This window comes from Cololabis saira, chromosome 1, assembly GCF_033807715.1.
Source record: "Cololabis saira isolate AMF1-May2022 chromosome 1, fColSai1.1, whole genome shotgun sequence".
NCBI lineage: Eukaryota > Metazoa > Chordata > Actinopteri > Beloniformes > Belonidae > Cololabis > Cololabis saira.
In genome coordinates this window covers 37,548,795-37,563,463 of record NC_084587.1, presented here as the reverse complement: position 1 = coordinate 37,563,463, position 14,669 = coordinate 37,548,795, and the positions used below count along the sequence as shown (strand labels likewise).

The 14,669-nt window shown below is 38.0% G+C and overlaps 1 protein-coding gene across 2 annotated transcripts in view; it reads right to left on the bottom strand.

The window, feature by feature from the left end:
* The window catches only part of helz (helicase with zinc finger), a 71,740-nt gene that overhangs the window by 19,239 nt on the left and 37,832 nt on the right, over positions 1–14,669 (bottom strand). For both annotated transcript variants that reach the window (XM_061722201.1, XM_061722193.1), the window contains exons 19-24: positions 10,402–10,520; positions 8,986–9,131; positions 7,705–7,852; positions 6,341–6,524; positions 4,623–4,851; positions 3,428–3,722 (exon numbers count right to left, since the gene is read on the bottom strand). In XM_061722201.1, coding sequence (XP_061578185.1) covers positions 3,428–3,722; positions 4,623–4,851; positions 6,341–6,524; positions 7,705–7,852; positions 8,986–9,131; positions 10,402–10,520 — 1,121 coding nt within the window. The remainder of the gene's footprint in view (positions 1–3,427; positions 3,723–4,622; positions 4,852–6,340; positions 6,525–7,704; positions 7,853–8,985; positions 9,132–10,401; positions 10,521–14,669) is intronic.

The window sequence follows — 14,669 nt, the reverse complement described above, 5'->3', positions numbered from 1 at the left end:
TAAACACTATAAATGAAATTGAATTGAATTTAAAATGAGGAAATAATGCTACATGGAGAAATCCAGATGCAAAAACAGATGTAAAGTAAGCCACTGAAATATGGCATTTGAAGTCAACCAACAGCTGAGAAATCAGTGCGTTTGTCTCCATCGAGTACTTCGACAAATAGTTACACGGCGGAAAAAATTATTGAACTAAAAAAATGTCAGGCAGTCTAAATTTGAACAGAAATGAATCACACAAGAAAGAAAACTAAGACTGGCCCATAACAGGGCTGACTTATCAACGCTGTAAACCCGGTTTTGGAAAAACTATCTATCCATTTACTATTGTTCCTCGCACTTGGATAACCAAACATGTTTGTTTGAACCAAAAGGTAAAAGCCATTTGTTCAGAACCTAAATCAACAAAACAGAAAGGAATGGCTTTGAAACCATTGGAACCCAGTTTTAGAAATACTGTTCGGAAAGATAGCCCGACAATGCTCAAACCACTGAACAAGTGCCGAGGTACAAACCAAAAATTCAATCTTCCAGTCTTTCTGCTCAGTCTCTCTCTTACACTGAGCAAAGACCCATCCTCATTATCAAAGTATGCTTACACCTCTCAGATGGGAAGCCCTCGTGCTTGCACTGAGAGCAGAAAAACGTGACGTTATATTATAAAACATGAGGGGAATGCCTAACTTTTAATCCAAAGATTTTGTTTAACATTGCAGCTTTACAACTGATTGGAAAAGGGAACAGACACCTTCCTCATGCAAGTCATGTACAAAGTGCTGTCTACCTCACATGATGTCCCGTCCCTACTATCAGCAAAAACACCAACAAAAAACAAGCCAAAGTAACTGTGGGCACCCTTCTTCTTCTTCTTTGACAACTGCGTATGGTTTGATTTGACTACTTTTACTAAGCACATCAACAGGAATGAAACTAGCTCACAGAGCTACAGACATCATGGCACAGATGACTAAAAGAACAAGAAACAAATGATGGAAGAGAAAACAAAAGACGTCCAAGCAGACGTCCAAATAAACCTTAAAGTTGTGTAAACTTTATCTCCATGTCTGTAAAAAATTACACATATTCATCCACTATAAAAGGGGAAGAAAGGGAGTATTCTACTAACCTAACTGGTTACATTGTGCTTAAGAAACAACATTATAACGTGAACAACAGAATTTTACCATTTGCAAAAGGCACACAACTTGCAGAGTAGTGTGATCATCAATGTTTCTATCAATTCAATCAATTCAATCAAATATCAAGTGCCCAAATGCGGCTCACAGTTCAGGCAAAAATCGTGCATCGACGTCATAGATATAGAACATCACAACCCAGATTTCAGAGGAAGGCGGTGCAAGAAATGTTTAACTTTTTTTAAGACTAATTAATTCAATCAAAATTCAATGCACTGACACCTTAAATGGTCTGACCTTTAAAACGGGCACATTTTAGTTTTCTAGATGGTTAAATTGCAGTTTTCTTAGTGATGCATCCATGGCTGTATAGCCGTGAGCGACATGGTATGATTGGGAAGAAAGGAGAGGAAGTGCATGTTTGTCTCTAAAGCGGGCTGATGCCGCGGAGCTTCGGCTCATTAAGCCCAGTGGGTGATGGCAGCAGGTTGGCAGCCGGGCTGATTTCGTTAACCTTTACCTCAGGGCAGGCAGGGAGGATAGACAGACACACAAAGACGATTCAAACTGAGCTAAACAACCTAATGAAAAAGGCCTCTAAAAAAAAACAACGTACATTGTACATTTCTTTGTGTATTATTTTTCATTATTCTGATGCAGAAACTACCTAATCACAATAATCATTTTCAGGAAGGAAAAAAGCAAAAGCATGAAGGACAGAAGCACTTAATTTACTTGTGTGTCTCCTATTTTCATAAGCTATTAAATTGTACCTTGCCTATTACAGTGCCACAGACAATCTCACAACATCCCAACCTCTTCCCAGTGGACCCAGTGCCATTAACAGAATATTAACATAATGTAATTTAAAATAAAAATATGAAAAACAACATCAGTTTACTTTATATATTTCACTCTTAAACATTCAGGGTAAATCCAGCAGCTGCTCTGTAAATGTGCATACATGCTGAACATTTAAAAGAAGTAACAAAACCACAGTGATATGGACTGTGTATTGTTATTCCAATATTAAGATGCAAATAAATATTCGGATCTAAAATATGTAGCTAATCCTTATACCTGTTGGGGCTCATCCCCAGAAACCTTAGGTTATGCAGCCATAGTAGCAGTGGTGCAGATTGGCCATATTAAATGGATACAGGATTATTGTTAAAAGGAGCTTGAGGCTCCTTTTAAGAAATGAGACTCTCTAGCGCCACCCTTCACCACGACGGCCGTTGGGGGTACTGCAGCCAACAGTGAAGCCGGCACGGGAGAACGGGGAGAACGTGCATGCAGCGTCATGTGACGTCACATTCGCAGGACAGCGCGGGAAATTTGGGACCGAATTGCAGCACATTTTGCAGCACACAGCCTGTTCAAGGCAAAGGAGAGATACACTAGAGGGCTCATTCTTTTGGGTTTGGAACGCTTCATCTGACATTATTACTAGAAAACTTAAAATGTATACGGATTTTTTTCATAAATCTTGCCACAATCCGGCCTCAAGCTCCTTTAAACAGTGAAATCAACCACAACATCATCGTTTGAACACTGGACTGAATCAATGTACAATATTGCAAGAAATGAACAAACTGAACCCAAGCTCTTGGGTCGATGGGAACAATTCCTCAAGATATGGACCCCCATCGTGGACCATAGCAGTGAATGTTGGCTCTCTGATCCAACAGGATCAGTTGTACCCTATTGTTCATATAATTATGTGAACACATGCAAAGATGCCTCTGTATGTTTCTACAACAATGGCCCAGGACAGGAATGGACAACCGTGCCGTGTTGTACTTTTTGCTTCACTATCTATTAGCGAGATATAGAAAGTTATGTGGAGGGAGAGATAATGTTCAGGTTCATGTATACAATGTCCAAAAAATGTCATACAAGTTATACATCAGTAATTGTGCCGCATATCAGTGATACACACAAAAATATAAATTTAAAAAAAAAAAAGGAGGTGGGTGGGTGTCTACAGTTACACATGTCAAATATTTTCATTTCTTGACGTAAAATATATTTTTCTTAAACTGCTGAATTTCTGAACCACCTCCACGATAGAAAGTCAATTGCATTACGGTCGCCATACGTACGCAGTCACGCCAATGACTTTAGACAACTTAGCATTGTGCAGTTTTCAGTTAATATTTATTTATCTCTTTAAATGTATATTAAAGGTATATACTGTAAATTATGTAAATATTTATCTTCTTATAAAAGGATGAATAAAACAGTGAAGTCATTTTTTATTTCTATCTGCTTGTGACATGTTTTACCTTAGGAGGGGACTGCTGCTGCTGCTGCTGCTGCTGCTGCTGTAGAGCCTGCTTGTTGGAGGCAGACTGTACATGCTGAGGATGAGGATGATGAAGCGGATGGAGAGCCTGTGAAGAAGACTGGTGTCCTTGCAGGGGCCTGAGGGCACGGGGGATGAACTCTGGAGCCAGTGGGTTGAGGACATAAGTCTTCTTGAGCTCTAGAGCCTCAAGCTGAGCCTTGATCTGCTCAAAGGTGATGCCATGCAGGCTTGTGTTTTCATGACAAATGGTAATAAAGTGCTCCCAGAATTTTCTAGAAATGAGGAAAAAAAAAACGAGTAGACCATAGATGAAGACAAAGAAACGACACCATATTCTGAATGTTTCCTGCTCTCATAAAAATCTACTGCGTGGAAGCAGACTATAAAAGATGAATACTGATCAAAATGCAGTAAATTTCAATAGAATGTAAGGTTTAGAGCTTGGGAAAATTGGTAGAAGAATAATCTAATTTAGTGGTAAACTAAATAACAGCACACTAGTTGTCTGTCCTTTAAATGGTTTTTGAACAAATCGGGAATATCTTGTAAAACTGCTTTAGGGTACAAAAAAATAAAATAAAGCTGGTAAAAGCTGACTTTGAACTCTTAGTTGCAACCTAATTCACCTAAACTACTTTTCAGAGACTGATTTAACCTTTTAAGTCCTGTCATGCCTGGAATCAGGCTAATAATGCATCCATCTTGAACACATCAATCCCACAGGTGTCCTGTCTGCAGGCTGACATTTGCAGACAGTCAGACAGTGAAACCCCTGGCATGTTGTTTTGAGCAGCGTAGACAGACCACAGTTACTATGGACACTAGATGAATAGTTGTGTTGTGTATGAAACCAGGTTGGATTATTAGAAAATCACTCGCTATTATGTATATTAATAAAATGTGAAAAATGAATAAGTGGTCACATATAAGCAGAACAAACTGCTCACAACACTCACTACACTCCCTCAAACCTGCATCATTATGCAACTTTCAACATTTGTAAACCGTCTATAGCAAACAGACATAAGAAACCATGAAATATGATAATGCAAGCACAAAAAAGTCATTTTAAAAATATTGTCATTCATTCTGGTGATACTTAAAAAAAAATAAATAAATAAATGCTATTCAACAGAACTGACATGTGTTGAGAGTTCAAATTGAGAGATTACCTGCAGCGCCCAACAGAGCACAGCGCTATTGGGTCTCCAACAACCGCAACCAGGGACTGAGCTCTGGTGATTGCTGTGTTGAGTAGCTTGTAGTTGGACAGGAAACCATAGTCCAGGTCTTCTGTTGAATCCTCAACTAGCTGCTCTTTACGCTTGATGGCTGTCTGCTTGTGCTTGCAAGTATGCCGCGTCCGCACAGTGCTAAGGAACAGCACCCGGAACTGTTTACCTGTGAAACAAAAGTGGGTAATTTGTGAACATATGATGTACCACAGTCGAGGACCTCATCAGTGACGACCTTCACCTTACTGCACATCTCACTTCAACTACGTCACCAGCTACCAAGAAGAAGCTACATCAGTAATTCCTTCTTGTTGGAAGCCTATGTGTCTATTTATTGTTGATGTCTGTATTTTTCACTATACTTTGCTGATGAGCGTGTGTGTTTGTTTTAGTTTAAATTGCACATTCGGTGTCTGGTGAAACACAATTTAAATCTGCTCTGAAATGCTTAATAATTAATAATTAATTTAACTTGTAACGCACTTTCCATTCAATGAATCTCAAAGTGCTACACTTAGATCATTATTCATTCATACACATTCTCACCGGTGGTGGTAAGCTACATTTGTAGCCACAGCTGCCCTGGGGCAGACTGACAGAAGCGTGGCTGCCATTCCGCGCCAAACGGCCCCTCCGACCACCACCAAACATTCATATGCATTCATACACATTCGCACGGGGCAAGCTGGGTAAGGTGTCTTGCCCAAGGACACTACGACAGCAACTGGGATGGAGCGGGATTCGAACCGCCGACCTTCCGATCCTTGGACGACCCGCTCTACCACCTGAGGTACTGCCGCCCCGCAGCTTATTAAATAGTGAATTTACAATAAAGTACACTTTGATTTTGACTTAAAGAATGAGGGGGTAAAGGACAGGGGACCAAAATTCCTCCAAAACGATGTAAGAGATTGATGACATCACATAGAAAATAATTCTACAACGTTACTGTTAATGCAAGCTATAAAACTTTCTACAATCAAAGAAATTATGTTTTGTACCGTATTTTCTGGACTATAAGCTGCTACTTTTTTCATAGGTTTTGAACCATGCGGCTTATACAAAGGTGCGGCTATTCTGTGGATTTTTCTTCCACCGCTCGGGCGCTCTAACCGGAATTAGAATCAAAACTAATACAAAATAAATGCAAAGAAGAATACGCTACTTCTTCTTCTTCGCAGATAGAAGTATGTAGAAGCAGATTTCAAACAGATAAATAGATAAATAAATACTGGTTATTTTCTCTTGGTTCTGTCCAGTTTTAATCAGCAAAGTTGCTGCCGTGTTAAAAGACACTGTTAGGAAAGGATCTATTTAGGTACAAACATGTACATCATTTACAGTTCAAAATGGTTCTGTACATGTAGTAAATATCTAATCTAACAACATAAATATTTGCGGCTGAAATATCTTTTTTTTTAAATAGAGCGGATGCGGCTTATATACAGGTGCGGCTTGTATATCTTTTTTATTGTTTTTTTAAAAATAGAGCGGATGCGGCTTATATACAGGCGCAGCTTATAGTCCAGAAAATACGGTACATAGATTTTTGAACAGTCCCACCACATTTTGGCTTTGTTTTTCTCAAATAAATATCAACATTGTGTGTAATTTATTTACCTAACTTTTTTTTGTTCCAGAACATGTTTGCTCACCTTGCACATTGAGGACTCTTTCAACGCTGACCTCGGGCATTCTTTTCTTTCGGAGTTCAGCCCGAATACGGAACACTTGGTCGGCGTATGGCGACACCACTCCGATACTTCCCTCGTCCAGCTTCCCCCAGGCAACTGGCCACTTCTTCCGCAACTCCTCCACCCGTTCCACGATTTCAAACACCTGGAGAGATCAATGAGGAATCCACCATTTAGAGATAGCAGCATTGAGAGCTGTAATGTTTTTTAGATCAAACTGATGATATTCAAGATATTTAAATAAAAGAAAAGTCAAACATAATTGTAGGTTAAGTAAAGTAAAAGACAAAACAAAAAAAAAATTAAAATATTTGATTCAAAAAGTATTTGTTGTACAATTAAACTGTTAAAACTTGACTACTGGCAAAACGAATAGTACCACATTCACAAGAATAAAGTCAAATTATATAAAGCATGCAAAAAAAACTTCCCCTATTAAAATCCTCTTTTAGCCAAATAATCAAACCAAATAACAGAAGAGCAGAGTTGTTTTTTTTTTATTTTTTTTTGCTCTAATCAAAAATGCAAGTATTGGGGGGGGGGAGTACATCACCTGTTTGTTGAACATGTAACGTATTTAAAAATACTTTGAGTTATCTTTTGTCCAATAAGCCATATGCTACGGGGTTATTGTCAAGTGAAATGCTGAAGCCTCCAAGGGAAAATAGGAGCTCTGGAGTACATAACAGGAAGAAGGTAACTTCTAGATTGTTCAATGACAGGCGGTGCTCTCTGGGTCAGTAAAAGGCCTACACAACAGTATTATAAACAGGGGCAAATGAGAACCATCAGACCGCAAAAAGTTGGCAGTCCCTGGCGGTTTTAGGGCTTATGGTGAAACGTTTCTACGATTACACACCTAGAAATGTCAAACATGCAGCTAATAAGGTTGGTGAGTCACGAATCATTCATGTGTCTGATTTTTAGTGCATGAAAGCAGGAAGCTGATGCTTCAATACACGTTCTTGTAATGCAAAAGATGCCTTTAAAAACCAACAACTTTGAATCTATTTTTTGTTGCATGAGCAGATTTTTTACATTTCTTCCAGTTTGTTTGAAACGTGGCTCTAAAGTTTGGAAACGCTGTCTTCCTCCAAGCAATTTCATTCTCTCTGATTAAGATTGACGGATTGGGTTGACTTAACCCCAGTGCATCTCTTTTTTTATATCAATGTGCCACCTAAATACCATGCATCTTTCACCCAAAGTCTTAAACGTTTATTTTACTTCATACCAAACTGGCAAATACCGCCCACCCCTCCTTCCAGTCGGAACAGAAAACTGGGTGGGAAATACTCTTTCAGTAGGTGTGACTCAAGCCATACCTCAGCATTGTTGTAGTAGGCAGTGCTATTCTTCTCCTGGACATCCTCTCCTCTGGCGGTGAAGAAGGTGAGAGGGTAGAAGTCCTTATGGGAAGGCTGCTTTCCACTTGCCATCAGCTTCCCATCATAAAACAGTTCTGATGTGTAGCTTCAGGAAGAACAGAGAGAAGCAAGGGAAACACAGGGAAATAAGAAGGGATTAATACAAAAATCTAGATTTGAGGCACCGTCAAACATGCAAACAGATCCCAAATATTCTACAGGATTTGTGTTTAGGACAGAAACCTGATCCTATTCATGATTTTGTTAAACATTTTCTGTATTTCTCCCTGGCATATTTGAAATTAGGTAGTTTATCTCTTAACCTAAAACTGAGTTTCTCTCAGAATGGCCAGTGCATGGTGAGGAATAGAACTGAACAGTGTCAGAGCTACCTAAGAGAGCGATGTAAACAGCACTGCTGGGTCGCATGCACTATGTACTGTATACTGGTTCACTGAGTATGTAGTGTGTAGTATGCCACCATAAAAGTAATTAAGCTACAACATAACCAGAAACGGGCCACATGACCTCTGTGACTGTGTTTACATGCACTCAATAACCCTTTTAAAATCCAAATATTAGCAATAACCCGAATTTTGACTGCATGTAAACGTAGTCTATGACAAGGTTTTGCTGTGTTGCATTATTTGAGTGAGACTGGCCAGTTGCACACCAACCGTTTTTCTGGATGTTTTTTTTCTTTACACTGTATATTGTGCATTTGTTTGCATAATGGATGCTACATTTTCGAACAACAGAATCCACGTGTATTAATAGTCTAGACAGACTAAACGGCCAAAGTATACAGTTTTTAATTTTGAAAACTAACAGAATAAAACTCTTCCCTCTTTCATGAGACTTCAGGAAGGAATTCCAAACATCTTCTAATTAGAAACTGCAGTACTAATGCAGCTCCTTGTATTTTGTCAAAGCAATTGTCATATGAACAGTCTTTAGCAAGAATAAGTAGCAAGAATATTTTGTTAGAACAGAGAACCAGAGCTCCCAATGTCTGACATCACGTCGCAAGTGACTGTTTTCATCAATCTCAATTTAAATCCATATTAAATCAGATATTATCATATTCTTTTTAATGCAAATTCTTCCTGGTAATGTTTGTGCATATCAATAACCACCTGGAGATTTTAGTGTAGAAAAAGAATAACATCACTCCTTCCATCTTTCATGGCTTCACTACCATTGTTTTCACAGAATGATGTGTTGAGTGCTCACACCTACTTGATGATAGCTTCATGGGAGCGGTAGTTCTCGCACAAGAGGATGCGACAGGGGAATTCAGAGGGGTAGTGCTCATACAGCCGGTCCAGCAGTGACACATGCAGATTACGCTCCCGTGCAAACTCGCTGTACACAAATGGACTGAGCTGCAAATTAAAGGACAGAAAACAAAGGAAGAAAAAAGGCAATTTCAGTTCAAGTAATCTGGTCTTTTGAATCTATTCCAAAACAATAAAGTGGTGCCAAACATGTTTAACTGTTGAATATACAAACCATATATAGCCCAAACAGTAATACATTTTGTTCTCAAACTGCTCTGAAATAGTAGCGAGTCCATTTCACATTATTTTCACTTCAATGATAATGTGAAAGTGACTTGCTACAATTTGAGACCAGTTAGAGAACAAAATTCAATTCTTTATGCGCTATATCTGCATATTTGCATGATAAAAGAAAAAAAATGTGCTACTTTCAAACTGCTAAACTTTGAAATAGTCAAAACTATCTTAGAGTATATTTGCCTCTTTATTCAACAGCAATGAGCATCATTTGTTTCCATCCTTGGATATTAGTATTTGAGCATCTATTAAGCAGCATAACAGTAAAAACTCCTTTACTGTTATGTACAAAAGAGATATTGATAATTAACATGAATCGGAATCTAATTTCACTTGATTTTTATTGACTAAGACTAAGACTAAGTTCTCTATTACAGTGCACAATATAGAAATATTACCATTGAAGCAAAAGGGAAAAGAAAGACAGAAATAATTATAAAAGGAAACATCATTATTTGCAGTGTAGAATGAATAAACTATTGTACAGGATGCAAAAAAAAAGGAAATGGAAGAAAGTCTGAAAAGCAATTCAGAAACAGATTTGCACAAAGGTTGACACTGTGTGTTAATCCTGTTTTTCTTTGTTCATAGCAGTACAATTTAATACTGCAATTTAATAAAGCAATTACTGCATGTCTTTAACTTCTGCCTGGTAATCCTTTGCGCTGTCTCAGACCAGAAGACGGGGAAATTAACTTAATTCCTTATGTTAGCCCTGAAAGCTTGACTGACATGCATTTATATTTGTGTTATCTGGAGCTGCGGTGGTCTCACAACTCTACAGCTGAAGTAGTGATTGACTCCACTCGTCATGATGTCATAAAAGCCATCTGTGGCTAAATTGCATGTCCTTTTTAATTATATTTTCACTAAACTTCAGATCATGAAGATATATCTTAACAAAGCTGAGAGGAACTGACCAGGTTAACTGATCTGGAATGTCCACTTGTATTACATGGTGATTCCTTAACGCACAACAATTCCCATTCCGATATTTCTTTTTTTTTCTCTATTCGCAAAACATGTGGGTCCAGCAAAATAACAAAAAAAAAATAATATAATACTTCTATTCACTTACCTGCATATGGTCCCCAGCCAACACGATGCGGGTGGTCTTGCTAGCTAGAGCAAAAGGCATGATGGTTTCACACTCCATGGCCTGAGCTGCTTCATCCAACAGGATATGAGAGAAAAACCCTGCCAAAATAGAAAAAAGTACATAGTTTTCAGGTTTATCTCTTTATAACGTTTCACAGAGGGGCAGCACGTTGACGTAGTGGTTAGCACCACTAACAGAAAGACCCGGCGGGAGTCTATGTGTGGCGTTTGCATGTTCTCCCCGTGCTTGCCTGGGTTCCCTCTGGGTACTTACATCTGAGAGAACAACACAAGCACAGAATCACATAGGAGGGTCCAGCTGGATCAGTGCTGGTCAGACTGCTGAGAGTCCAGTTGGACACATGTGCTGCCATGTTCGACACAGGTGCTGCTACAGTGCTAGAATTTATTTTTTCCGCCCAACCCAACAGTCCCTTTATACAAGAAAGCTACGTCTAAAAAGACACCATCTATAATAATATATATAATATATCCATGGTGTCTCTGGCCTGTAATGAGCTAGGATAGCCTCCAGCAGACCCCCGTGACCCTGCAAAAAGATAAAACGTGTATAGAAAATGGATGGATAGCGTTCCACAGTATAGGCTTGACCTATAAAGCTGTGCTTCTTTTCTTATACAAACTGTATTATGGGGCCAGTTTTTGTTTAAAATGTAATATATTTCAGAATAATTTTTTTACTTGACTTATATTAATACCCATCATGCATCTGTAGTTATTTGCCTGAATTCACTTGTTAAAGATTCTAATGTATTTCTATTCAATATAATTCTATATCCATTTTTTAAATTCAGTTTAGGAAAAGTTCAGTTCTGCCAGGGTTCCTCTTTGGACTTCAGCATTTTTGCCGCAGTTTGTCGTAGCAATTATTTACAATGTGTAGACAGTTGTTACTCACGGAACCAGACAATCAGCTGGTCAGTTTCAGAACCTTGACAACCAGCCACACGCATGGGGTTGAAGGCTTACAAAGCAGTTCAATGGACCAATAATTCTTTTTTTTTTCCATCCTGAGTAAATCCACCATCATGACCAAGAAAAACATACCATGCAACTGCGGCGCTTCAGAGTATTAGGGGGCTCAGTCAGTAGAGCATTCGCCCGTGAACCTGAAGGCCAGTGGTTCGAGCCCTAGTTCCAACCACTGACTCAGTGGTGGCACTACAAGGCATCGAAATATATATATCGAATGGCTCAGAATTCTTTCTATACCCAAAGGTATCAAAGTAAATTTAATGATACCAAAAAAACACTGATTTTCAATTATCCGCCTGCCACATATACAGCATTTCAAAGTTTGCCCAAGAGCATGACACACAGGAAAGAGTGTTAGTCCAATTAACCCACCCAGGCTTCAAGCAACATGTGATTTTTTTTTTATTATTATTGTTATTTGAAATGAGCGTTGCATTAATATTTCCAAGATACTTTAAGTTTTTATGAATACTGATAAATGCACTTAAACAGGGTTTTGAATTTCCCAGGATACTTTTTTAATTGAAGCTTCAATACATTATGGATTAGACAACCATAGGGATTGATCCTGGGAGGAATAAAGAGAAAAATACTATGTATATGTATATAACAAATACCTAATTATATACAAATTAAGATTATATCAAAATCATCCATATATGATCTCTGTTACCAATTATTAAATTATTATTTTTCTCCCACTCTACGCTCATATTCTTAAGTGATGCCAATGTAGCTTCAGCAAAATCAATTTAAATGAACCATGAATTCATACCAGTAACCGTGCCTTCTCTTCCTGTGAGGAAAAAGTTCTCCCTCCTATTTAACCAGTCATGCGAACCTAAGGCAGGGTTTTGTAGAAAGTTTAAAAAGGGCTGAACAGTAACCCTACCCCAAGTTAAAAAGCTCAAACATTGCTTTGCAGTATGAGCGGAGGGGATAAAACAGCATGGCAAATGAGCACTGGAGCAGGAAGCAGCAAAAAAAGAGGCTGCATAACAACCAGCAAACAGCCTCTAAAGCTACACCAGTTCCACAGGAAAGTGCAGACATAAAATGTGACAGCTGAAAACAAAATAAACTTGGGGACTGTCAAAAAGTAAACAAACAACGAAAACATGTCTAGCAAAACGAGAGGATAGCAAAGCTGCTCTAGCAAAATGAGAGGAGGAGCATTTTGACTTGAGAAACCCTTTACTCTTTTGTATACTCCTTTGAACAATTGCCAGAAAAATTTAACTTTCAAGCTTTTTTCCCGTCCTACAATTTTAAGGCCTCACAACAATGTTCTTCTTTACTACAAAAGCATTTTACTGAAGAAGAAGCTGCAGAAGCTGGGGGGGGGGGTACATTTTTGAAAACACATCATACAGTTTAATAGAATAGGGGTGGGCAAAAATATCGATATGGCAATACATCGCGATGCTTTGCTGTCCGTTTCGTTTGAATATTGTGGGGTTTTTTTGTTTTGTTTTTTTTAAATCATGTTTCACGCGGGTTGTAAATCCAGTACGACTTTATTGTATACATGGGCTTAAATAATATTGTTAGTGTTAATTTCATATAATGTAAATATGAAAAAAAAACATGCAAATATGTTGTAATTTTAGCTTGTATAGTTACGATATTATACTATAATTGACTGAAATGTTTATTTTTCATATGCAGTGAACTTTTTATAAAACAATTTGATTCTGGTTAAGCAGCACTGATATGTGTCCATGTTTACATAGTACAAAGTTGATAATAGGAGCACTGAAATGTGTATTTTCTGCATTCATTTAGTTTTTTATAATTTTTTGTTAATTTGCACAGACAGAAAATATTGTTGTGAAGTGGATTCAGTGAAGTCAAATTCTGTACTTCTTTGGTGACAGATATTGTGATGTACGTGCATGAAATGCCTTGTTATATATCGATTATCGCAGAATCGCTCTGTCTTGGTATTATCATTATTGTTGCCAAAACATCGTGATATTGTCGTGAGGTACCTGGTGATACCTAGCCCTATAACACAACTGTATTAAAGTGGTGGAAATGGATGAATTACGGTGGAATTAAAGTGTTTTAAATAATACTGTTGACATCTGCATTAAGTTCCTTTTTCCCCCAGTCACCACACATATTTGCTCAGTTACGAAACCAAAAAATCTGATGTGGAAGAACAAATAGAGAATTACTAAGACCACTTGTGGTAACTCTTAATTTAACACTTCCTGAGCAGGAGTCCGCCTATATCCTGCCCACTTTTCACTTCAATTTTCATGAACACAGAATGGCATAATAATGTTCATAAATTACATGCACAGGCCATTACAGATAGGAATATTTCCCTAGACAGGGAAGCAGAGAGATTAGTTGAGAGAAAGAAGGAGATTTAAAGATGGTCTTTTTGAAAACCACGTTGGAGAGAGGCAGACATGAAGGAGCACAGTGCTCAATGTTTCGCCTGGGACATCACCACCTGCCTTGGGGGCTGTATCTCTAAACCAAAGCTCCAAATTGCATTTTTGTAGCTGCTGTCTGAGCTAGTAACAGTGTCAATTTGGACAAACAATGGTAAGAGAAGAGGGGCAGCAAATAAACAGAAGTGAAAGATTAGATACACAGTGCTGGAGACATGATTTGGGGGTATATAGCTCTCATAACTTTGTGATGTAACTGTTAATAATAAATAGTATCCGTTTCCAATCACAGCCCCATTCTCTCACACTTTTCCTTTTAGTCTCTTTTTATCTTTTTCAACACAAAGTCTTTGAAAGCTTGGACTGGAACGATTAGCCAACATCATGTCATCGTCTCAAGAAATTTTGTAAGCTTGGTTTAGACAAAACGTTTTCAATAATTGTTCTTTGATGTTCCATTGTTCCTTCACAGTGTGAGCCACTCTAGGAACACATTTATTATGAGATGAAAATTTACTTACTTTATTACAGTATTTAATGTTTATCATGTCTGCTGAAAAAGAAAAATACTACACTACCTTATAGAATACCAACATTTGTTCTGTAGTCAGCTTATTCAATTATCTGTTTATCCAACATTGCTTTAAGAATTAATAAACTGACTGGTTTGTTGTTGATATGCAATCTTCCTCAACTGAATAGAAGGCTACATTTATTCAACCTGCCACTGCCCTAATAATTTAGTTGTGGTACCTTTGAAATAACATTTTAGCATTTTCATTTTTGCAATGATTAGACATAGAACCTGGAAGAGTTAATATCTAAAGCTTTTTGTTACCTGGGACTA